This window comes from Populus alba, chromosome 1 (assembly GCF_005239225.2).
Source record: "Populus alba chromosome 1, ASM523922v2, whole genome shotgun sequence".
NCBI classification, from domain to species: domain Eukaryota; kingdom Viridiplantae; phylum Streptophyta; class Magnoliopsida; order Malpighiales; family Salicaceae; genus Populus; species Populus alba.
In genome coordinates, this window is record NC_133284.1 from 52,380,546 (window position 1) to 52,391,586 (window position 11,041).

General features: G+C 36.4%; 2 protein-coding genes across 3 annotated transcripts; both read right to left on the minus strand.

Moving 5' to 3' along the window:
• Positions 1-310: 310 nt before the first annotated feature.
• LOC118048992 (disease resistance protein At4g27190) lies at positions 311-9,930 on the minus strand. Of its 2 annotated transcripts, XM_073407123.1 has the most exons (6): positions 7,679-9,930; positions 5,496-5,590; positions 5,255-5,341; positions 2,035-5,162; positions 775-1,407; positions 311-672 (listed from the first exon to the last, which is right to left on the minus strand). In XM_073407123.1, exons 4-6 carry the CDS (start codon positions 5,149-5,151, stop codon positions 586-588), a joined length of 3,837 nt encoding a protein of 1,278 aa, XP_073263224.1. In that variant the 5' UTR covers positions 5,152-5,162; positions 5,255-5,341; positions 5,496-5,590; positions 7,679-9,930; the 3' UTR covers positions 311-585. The 2 variants fall into 2 exon arrangements, with proteins under 2 accessions (XP_073263224.1, XP_034914733.1); XM_035058842.2 differs by lacking the exon at positions 7,679-9,930 and having other exon boundaries at positions 5,255-5,356; positions 5,496-7,658.
• Positions 8,171-9,951, minus strand: LOC118048985 (probable disease resistance protein At4g27220). Its single transcript, XM_035058835.1, has 2 exons — positions 9,249-9,951; positions 8,171-9,021 (listed from the first exon to the last, which is right to left on the minus strand). Exons 1-2 carry the CDS (start codon positions 9,949-9,951, stop codon positions 8,171-8,173), a joined length of 1,554 nt encoding a protein of 517 aa, XP_034914726.1.
• Between the last annotated feature and the right edge of the window lie 1,090 nt (positions 9,952-11,041).

The following is an 11,041-nucleotide window of genomic DNA, read 5'->3' on the forward strand; positions in this document are numbered from 1 at the left end:
TTTGAAGGATTTTGATAGAATAAAATGCAGAGGCTAACAATTAACACACTTGTTCTGAAAACTTCACAACTTTATTGATCATTAGAGGTCTTATTTAAGCAACAAGAGAAACATAAATGCAAGTAACAAGCTGCTCAATTTGTTCTTGTTACGTTACATAATCTAAGAATATCATAACAAAATAAAGAAGATTTATGTCAATCTTAATAGATCTTAACAATTTCAAATCAATAAGTGTTTTATTAAATCTAAAACTCTTATCAGCATCCACATCAGCAAGCTCCACATCAGTAGCTTCTTGAGACATCAATTCAACAATTTTCCTACAGATTGTGTCCTACAGTATGGTCTGAGATTTAAAATCTATAAGCTTTAGGTTTCACAAAAGCTACCAGACTAGGCATGTAGCTTATGAAAGGGTTTGTAAGCAGCAAACAAATAGAAATCAAAGGAATATTTAGAATCTCTAGCAAAAGCCAGCAAGGTATCTGAATTGCCATTCAACATGAGATTGTTCTGCTAGGAAAACATGATATCAAACTTTTGAACAAATAGTACAACATCAAGTCCAAATATATTCACAACTCAAAGACACGAGTCTCCATCTTCTTTCCACCCTTTATTTCTGGTCCACTCTCTATTAATGCTTGAATCTTCAGCTACTTCGGATACCTGTAAACCAATTCATTTTAAGTTATAAATCCTATTATTGAGCGAAACAAGAAACAAACACACTAAAAACAGAGGCAAGAAATCAAGTCAAATCAGCAACACCTCTGATTGAGCACTCATTGAACCATCTGGTGTAGTAGCAAATTTTGTGGTCAGCTTTGGACATTGATAGAACTTCAACTTCTCCAGACGAGGGAATAAGAAATAATCACACCATCCGAAACTAAAACAGAAAATACTTGATAATTGTTCTAGCGACAGCTCCCACAGATTAGGAAGCACCATCTCCTTCTCAACGTTGACAAGTGAAGCATGATCTTCCTGCCCAAATACTCCCAATAATTGAGATGATTTTGTTACTCTAAGTATTCGGAGATTTGGGAGACCTGAAGCCATGGCTATTGGGAAGAGACTCTTCAACTTGTTGCATTCTCTAATCTCAATTTGACGCAATTTGGGAAAGCATAAAGATCGGAGATGATCTCCTAACAATATCTGGTCATTTTCATCATCATCCTTAGCAATGATTTGCTCTAATTCCTCACAGGATAATATCTTTAGAACTTCCAGTTGAACTAGACTGACAATCATGCTACATGTGAATACATTTGTCAGTTTCTTACACTTAACCACCTCCAAAGTAGTTAATTTGCTCAGCACAAGACCCTTCCATATACACCTAATGTCAGGCACCAGCAAGAAGCTCAAGCGTAATGTTTCCAAATTTGTCAACCCCTACATAGAAAGAAAATAAGGATACCAAATTGTAATATATAATTCCTAATAAATTTTGTGCACTTTGGAATATGTAACATATATTGGTAAATAGATGTTTCCAAGTATAATTTTGGTAACATGTCAGGCAAGGGTTCCAAGCATAATGTTTCCAAGTATAATTTTGATAAATAGATGAACGAATTGTCCCCAATACTTCAGCCAAAAACTTATCAACAAAAGGATATAAGTAGACATGGCAATAGGGCATGGGAATATGAAATCAGAAGTTGCAGGACTGAAAGAGACTCAATATTAGCAAATGGAGGTTAATTTATCTTCCTCTACAAATACTTCCATTAATTGGGGGAAGAGCCTCAATTTCACTCAAACTTGGAATAAAGATTGAAAAATCTAGATATCATTTCATTACAATAATTAATTTCTTACTTCTTAAGCCCTGCATCAAGAGACAAGGAATGATGCCGTTAGACAACTCCTTTTAAATTTAGTGGATGGCTAAAGGATTTATCTCCATTTATCAATTACTTCAGTTTCAGAAATATAAAGGAAGAAATCAACATGTATTGAAGTTGACAATTTAAATTAAAAAGGAAAAAAATTATTGGAGAAATATAAAGGACGTACTTGGAGCTGTGCAAACAAATTTCCCAATTCTTTGTGGCCATCAATTTCTAGAATTTGCAAAGAAGGCAATTGGGCAGCAAAATTCTTTGGACCAAAAAAGCTGCAATTTGAAAGAGACAGTCTTCTTAGCTTAGGGAACTTGATAATGGCATCTCTGTTGAGACAATCTTCTACACTGTAAAATATTTGCTTTAAATTATGAGCTTTAAAAATCCGCATCTCTTCCAGGTTCAGAAGACTTGGAGACACAGAGACTGGGAGGACATATTCCAGTTTACCACAGTCTTCTATGAAGATATTTTTTAATTTTGGGAAGCCAGGAGACTCTGGAATTATTTCCCTTTCATCATCCTCCTCTCTGATAATATGCTTCAATTCACCGCAATCACTTATGTCAAGTCTTTCTAGCTTTGGCAGACTTTGAGCAAGGGACGCTGTGAAGATAAATGTCAGTTTGTCGAGAGAATACAAATCCAGAAGATTTAGATTTTGAAGGCTGACATGTCTGGTGGATCCCTTCCATATGCATTTGAGCTCAGGTAACCATAACAGCTGTAACAGTGTTATAGATGACAGCAACGGCAACTCCTTCTCCTCACTGCTTCCTTCATCATCCTCACCCAATTCAAATACCTCCTCCACTGATTTACAGCTATCAACAATCACCTCCTTTAGATTTTTCAAAACTTGCCGCAGTTTTGCTGGAAATAGAGTGAAAACATCCCCACAATCCCTCACTTTTACAAATTCTAATTTATGTAAGAAGCCTTTTTGGGTCATCTGATTAGAGAGCAATTCTATATTTTTTAAACCCTCTAAACTCTCAAAAGCAATTTGAGACACTGTAGGAAACAACTGCTCAAATATCTTCGCATTTAAGGATGTACCTCCCAAAATTAATCTTGTCGAGGTTGGGTATCGTCCTGCCTCAAACTGATCCCTAAGCTTTATATCATATTCTTTAGCATTCCATAATTTTATATCATATTTGAGCAAGCTGGGAAAAACAAAATCTCTGGGAATGCATTCAACCTTCGGTATCCTCAATGATAATACAGCTAAACGAGACAATGAGTTTAGTTCTTTTAGGCTTGCATTCATTCCTCCTGTGCTGTCACATCCATCAACATCCCATCCCTCAAAGCTGCGACCCCCGATCAACAGCTCTTCTAACTTCTTCAACCTTCCAATCAAATTCACAGGGATCCTTCTTAGTCTTCGACAACCTCTCACATCCAACAACCTTAACTCCTTGAGCTCTCCTATTTCATCAGGTAATTCTTCAATGGATAAGCAATGTATAAAACCAAGAATCTTAAGTCTCTGCATATTTCTCAACCAAATGAGGTTCTTGCATCCACACCAGATCAACACCAACGATTGAAGTTTCGTTGAGAGTTCAAGTGATTGCAATGACAAACGCCCTCCCTTCAGAGACAAAACTTCAATTTCTTTCATCCCTTCAAAAAACTTCTGAGGAACATTCAAACCATAATCCACTTCTAATAATAGAACTTTGAGCCGTGTACATACCAATCCTTCAGGAAGTTCTGCTAGTTTATTGCCCATTAACGAAATTGTTGTACAACCTTCAAAGCTTTTGTTGCTCATTGACCACTTCTCCAACCCAATGCCAGCCTTTACCATGAATCCATATTCTTCTGATGATGCTATCTGAATAGCAAAGTCACGAACCAAGTCATGCATTTTCACATGCTCTTCAGTTTCAGTGCCCAACAGCATGCAACAATCTTTGAGGTTTTCGATTGCCACATAAACTTGTTTCCTTGCATCTTCAATGGGCTCCTCATCTTGATTTAACCAATAGCCAACTGTATATCTCATCAAGTCCTCAATTGGAATGTCATAATCTTCTGGAAATAAACTGCATAGCAAGAAACATAACTTGGTTTCCTTGTGCTTCAAATTTTCATAGCTCAACTTAAGACATGTAAAAGCATTTTTTTTTTCATCAAATTGTTCCATGCGCGGAAATTGAGAGTCTTTGAGCTGTTTAGACGCTACTTCCCACTGAACTGCAGATTTATCTCTTAGAGCCCTTCCCACTGTCACAAGTGCTATAGGCAAGCCTTTGCATTCTCTCGCAACCTCCCTTGCCACTGTGTTCAAGGTAGAGTCCCCATCACGTAAACCTGCATTGATTCTGAATAAATCCCATGCTTCATCTTCATGTAAGACTCTTAAAAACACTTTTTGCTGGCACTCCATAGAAGAACATATGCCTTGAAGACGTGTTGTTAGAAGAATTTTACAACCCCTGTGATCATCACCAAATGGGATCCCTATCTCTTTCAAGTCAATATGTTTCCAAACATCATCCAGGATAATAAGCATCTTCTCCACTTGCTTCAGTCTCTGCCATAATCGATCTGCTCTCCCTTCTTTACTCTTTTCTTTAATATCCAGACCTAACTTATCTGCCAGTCGATCCTGGATGTCTGTGACATTTGGATTCTGGGACACCGTAGCCATCAAAACTTCAGGAAAAAGCTGCAACTCTTTGGCTCTCCTGCCTACTTCTTTCACCTGGGTGGTTTTACCCACCCCTCCCATGCCGTACAGTCCGATCATATTGACGTTGTCATCTTTGAGAGCTTTCATGATCTGTTTCAAAGCTTCTTTTGAGGATTCTGAGGGCGTGAATTCCTTTGATGGGAGAAATTCTATGGGCTGAGGAGGAGCTTTGTGGGCCACTATTTTAAACTTTTCGCTAATTTCTCGAAGTTTTCTGAAAGTCTCCGACTTCTTGGCCAGTGCCTTGCTTAACTTGAATTGTCGCATGCAGTTTGGGCACCAAGTAAAGCATTTGCCATTTTTTCCTATTTCATTTTCCAAGGGCTTCGCACCTTCAATTTCGTTGTTTGCATCTTCCAGCCACTTTTTGACACCTTTCTTAATTTCTTCAGCATTCCTTTCAGCAGCTTCGACATCTTTTTGCAGACCATCTAGTGATAAAGCAAGGTTCTCCTTTCGTTCTTTGAATTCTTCAACAAAATTGTTGAAACAGAACATGTAACGGAACTGCCTTCCTACTGGTTTCACCATGAGTTCTGCTAGCATAGCTATAATGGATCCACCAGCAGTTTCGAGAGCCATTTTCCGCAGGTCTGAAAATCAAAGAAATAAGGATACATAACGTGAGGGTGAGTCACTACAAGTAAAACAGGCGCAAAGAGAATGGGAATAGGAATATCATTACCTTAATTTGGGAAAATATGTGCGAAAGGCACTGGTACTGATTGCTCAATGAAATAGCGGGAGGAAGAAAAGGAGAAGGCCTTCAGCTCTGTATGGAATCCAGCTTCAAAAGCAACAAGGCAAGGTATGTGTAACAATAAAATAGTTCCCATTAAAAATGCATTTTGATGACATAATTAAGATAATATAGAGACAGTGACAAACAAATAATAATAAAAAATATAATGTGTAAAAGTACTCACCTAACAAAGAAAGAAACGAATGAAAGGTTCAGGATAATCACTTAGACGTCTCCATGGATGATACCAGCTCGCTTCCAACAACAAATATAATTAACCTAAAAAAAAGGGACGTTGAAGTAGAAGGAGACGTTGAGAGAGGCTGAAACGGAAGAAGACATTGAAAGATCGGAGGAGAGTATGAATATGTGATGTCCTTTGATTGGGATTTTTTTTTAAAATATTTTAAAAAACAACTCCTTATTGCATGATAAAAGGAGAAAGAAAGGAATGGGACATAAAAGGAAGAATTAAAAAAACCCCTAAACTCACGGCATGCATTAAAGGATCGGAGAAAGAAAGGAATGGGACATAGAACTAATGCATTACAGGATCGGAGAAAGAAAGGAATGGGACATACAAGGAAGAATTAAAAACACCCCTAAACTCACGGCATGCATTAAAGGATCGGAGAAAGAAAGGAATGGGACATAGAAGGAAGAATTAAAAACACCCCTAAACTCACGGCATGATGAAAGAAGAAAGAAAGGAACGGGACAAAGAAGGAAGAAGGTAAGGTAACGTAGGGGGCCCTTATTGGAGATGAAAATTAGTATGGAAAAGAGGATGATAGAGTGATATGACCATAATTTCCCTCAACTTTCTAGGCAAGAAAAAAGAGCCAAAACGTCAAGAATTTCAGTAGAACAAAATAAGAGATTATTACTTGATAAAAAACAAGTAGAAAACAATCAATGAGAGAAAAAGACTAGTAGCTAGAAAACAATAAACAGAACCCTCTTCCCCTAAACAATAAACAATAACCAAACACAACCACAAGTCCAAATGAAGCAATCTTGACGAATTCCCACCAAACAATTGAACTGCTGCTGTAACTGAGATTTTCAGCTATATGTAATTTTTGTGGTCCAAAGTATAAATAATTTTCTTTTCTTTCATTTTACTAACTTAATTTCGCATGTGGAATATTGAGTCTTTTGTTTTTTCAGACACGGAATTTGAATCCTTTATATATTCTTAAAACCAAATTTGAATTATAAGTTCCTAAATAAAGGAATAATAAATATTGTTTCATGTACAAATTCTCCTTCAAAAAACAAATAATAAAGTCTTCTATGCTAATGAAGATTTAATTATAACTTAGCCTTGTAATTTATTAAAATTAATTATTTAGTACTCAAAGTATCATGGATAATTAAACAGTCTATTAACAGTGTCAACCACCCTCCATTTAATATATTTTTCTCTAAAAAATGCCTTCCTTCCTAATGAAGTTTCCCGAACTGCATACTTTTCTTTTCCTTATTCTATTTTTCAAGAATGAAGAAAAACAATATTAATTGGAAAAGAACTAATTAAACTATATGTCATTTTAAAAATATAAGAATTAAACATATAGTTATTGAAACTATGGGATTAATTCATTATTGTTATCAAATTATAAAGACTAAATTATAATTGGTAAAGTGTCTGCGTGGAGGACTGTTTGCAAATACCATTCTACAACTGTGATGCAATTCCTTTTCGGTCAGCCTTCCCACAAAAGCTTTTGCAGAAATGTTGAATTGTGTTGAGGCTCTTGACCATGTTTGTCCCCAATTTCTTCAAGATGAGTCGTTGTTTGCCCCCCCCAATTGTTTTTCTTTTTTTTTTCAATTTTTTTTGTGTTTTGAAAGTTTTGATGAAAATCGGATATTTTAATACCAGATTTGTATTTTTACGACATAAAATATAGACTGATATTAAGCAAAAAAAAAAAGCATAAATCAAAAGGTGGGGAGATCACAAATATTGAAAAATATTTTTTTCTTTTAATTTTTTTGAAATGGGCTGGACCCGGTCCAAATACATGAGCTGGGCCGCACCCGGCCCAACTATGTGAGACCTGGCTGAATGTTTTTGAAATTTAAAATTTAAAATGGCTCTTGAATGTTTTTGAATTTTTTTAAGATAAAAAAAGAGAGCTAGCTAGTGAAAAATCAAAACAAAAAAAAATAAAATAAAAGAGATTGGGCTGGCTGGGCATGAGGTCCAGGTCTAGCCCGCTCTCAGTTTTCTAAATTGGATCCAGCCCGGTTACTAGTTCAAGCCAGAGACCTGGCTGGCCAATATGTTGCTGCACAGTGTGAAGGTAATTATAATTACCTTCGCAATGTGTAATACAGACTCAAACTGAAGAAGGTTACCTGGTGCTGCCTGGAACGACGCCGAAGATGATGGTGTATTGGACGATGCTCTCTCTGTTCCTCTTTTCGTTTGTTTTCCCTCTGGTTGTTCTTTTCCTTGACTCTGTTTTCTCTGTTCGTGCTCTCTGGTCCCTCTCCCTCTTCTTTTCTGTCCCTGTTCCTGTTTTGTTTGCTTCTCTCTCAACTTGTTTTTTTACCCCTTGGTTTGCTTCACTCATGTTCAGTATAATTTCCTGCCTTACCCAAATGATATTTTATTTGTTTCCCTCCCTGCAGCAAAAGGACAAGTATTTAGTTTGTGACGCAAATTATGCCAACCATGATGGAATGAAGGCAGTAAAGAGATATCCAGGATCGACTGGCAGATAAGTTAGGTCTGGATATTAAAGAAAAGAGTAAAGAAGGGAGAGCAGATCGATTATGGCAGAGACTGAAGCAAGTGGAGAAGATGCTTATTATCCTGGATGATGTTTGGAAACATATTGACTTGAATTATGCATATTCACACATGATCAACACCAACGATTGAAGTTTCGTTGAGAGTTCAAGTGATTTCAATGACAAACACCCTCCCTTCAGAGACAAAACTTCAATTTCTTTCATCCTTTCAAAGAACCTCTCTGGAACATTCATACCATAATCCACTTCTAATAATAGAACTTTCAGCTGTAGACATACCAATCCTTCAGGAAGTTCTGCTAGTTTAGTGCCCATTAACGAAATTGTTGTACAACCTTCAAAGCTTTTATTGCTCATTGGCCACTCCTTCAACCCAATGCCAGCCTTTACCATGAATCCATATTCTTCTGATGATGCTATCTGAATAGCAAAGTCACGAACCAAGTCATGCATTCTCACATGTTCTTCAGTTTCAGTGCCCAACAACAAACAACAAGCTTTGAGGTCTTTGATTGCCTCATGAACTTGTTCCCTGGCATCTTCAATGGGCTCCCCATCTCCATGTAACCCGTAGCCAACTGCATATCTCGTCAAGTACTCGACTGGAATGTTGTAATCTTCTGGAAATAAACAGCATAGCAAGAAACATAACTTGGTTTCCGTGGACTTCAAATAATCGTAGCTCAACTTAAGACATGCATATGCATTTTTTTCTTCAATTTGTTCCATGTCCGGAAATTGAGAGTTTTTGAGCTGTTTAGACACTCTTCTCCACTGATTTTCAGATTTATCTCTTAGAGCCCTTCCCATTGTCGCAAGTGCTATAGGCAAGCCGTTGCATTCTCTCGCAACATCCCTTGCCACTGTGTTCAAGGTAGAGCCCCCATCATCTAAACCTGCATTGATTCTGAATAAATCCCATGCTTCTTCTTCAGAAAAGAGACCTAAAAACACAATTTGCTGGCACACCATATAAGAACATATGCCTCGACGACGTGTTGTTAGAAGAATTTTACAACCCCTGTGATTATCACCAAATGGGATCCCTACTATTTCAAGTCAATATGTTTCCAAACATCATCCAGGGTTATAAGCATCTTCCTCACTTTCTTCAGTCTCTGCCGTAATCGATCTGCTCTCCCTTCTTTACTGTTTTCTTCAATTTTCAAACCTAACATATCTGCCATTCGGTTCTGAATGTCTATGACATTTGGATTCTGTGACATCGTAGCCATCAAAACTTCATCAAAAAGCTGCGACTCTGTGGCTATCCTGCCCACTTCTTTAACCAAGGTGGTTTTACCCATGCCGTACAGTCCGATCATATTGACGTTGTCATCTTTGAGAGCTTCCATACTCTGTTCCAAAGCTTCTTCTGACGATTTTGAGGGCGTGAATTCCTTTGATGTTAGAAATTCTATGCGCTGAGGAGGACGTTTGGCGGCCACTTTTGTAAACTTTTCGCTACTTTCTCCAAGTTTTCTGAAAGTCTCCGAATTTTTGGCCAGTGCCTTGCTTAACTTGAATTGTCGCATGCAGTTTGGGCACCAAGTAAAGCATTTTCCATTTTTTCCTATTTCATTTTCCAACGGCTTCGCACCTTCAATTTCGTTGTTTGCATCTTCCAGCCACTTTTTGACATCTTTGTAAATTTCTTCAGCATTCCTTTCGGCAGCTCTGACAACATCTTGTAGACGATCTTTTGCCGAAACCAGGTTCTCCTTTCTTTCTTTGAATTCTTGAGCAAAATTGTTGAAACAGAACATGTAACGGAACTGCCTTCCTACTGGTTCCACCATGAGTTCTGCTAGCATAGCTATAATGGATCCACCAGTACAAGAGAAAAGACTTTTACACATTATTATGATGGCCATCTCTGTATCACACATTCAGGTAATATGATTGACCTATAACAATATTAAAAAAAAAAAAAAAAAGCTAATAGATGGTCGCCACGTGCTCAACTTTATCTACCCATAGGAAAGGATAAAAAGTGGGAGAGGGAAAGGTTAAAAGGCTTAAAAGAAAAGAAAAGGAAGGACAGAAATAAAAGAAAGGTTGAGATAAGATAGGGACGTGGAAATAGAAGGAGAGGTTGAAAGATCGGAGGAGAGTAAAGATAAAAAAATGAATATGTGATGCTCGTTTGTCTATTTGATTGGGATTTTTTTGTGCCTTTGATAAAAATACTAAGTTTTTTTTTTCTCTTTGAATGGGATTTTTTTGACTCTTTTATTTGGAATTTCTTTGGACACTTTAATAATATAATAACAAAAAAATTAAAATATTGGTGAAATTATTGTTCATTCAAACACTAATTTACTTTGTGCTCGATAGTATTTTTTTCTAATTTTGATTTTTATATTGAGTTGGTTAAGAATTACAGTTACAATATGTAAGGGAAGCAATGTAGCTTTCCTCGCAAATTATTGTGAATTGCTACAATGTTTTTTCTCACAGTTTGTTCTCTTTTTTATGTTTTTTTCTAAAATTATCTTTGTCAATTTTTATTTTTTAATATTAAATTGGTAAAGAATTAAAATTACAAGTAAGGCTAAATGATGTGGGGAAAATACTATAACTTTCCTCACAAAACACCATGGATTGATATAGTTTTTCATCACAAGGTATTTTTCTAGTTTCTTTTGTTTTTTCTTTTTTTTTAACTTTTTTTCTAAAATTATCTTTGTCGATGTTATTTTTTAAATATTGAGCTGGTTCTAATGTAACTTTGTAATAAAGCTTAATCATGTGGGAAAAACATTGTAGATTTCCTCACAAAACACCATGGATTGCTACAGTCTCTCCACATAGTTCTTTTTTTAATATGATTTTTTCAAAACTGTCTTTGTCAATTTTTTTTTTTTTAATATTAAGCTAGTTGAGAATTATAATTATAAGTCATTACAAATAAGGCTAACTTATGTGGGGAAGCACTGTAGCTTTCATCATGAAACATTGTAA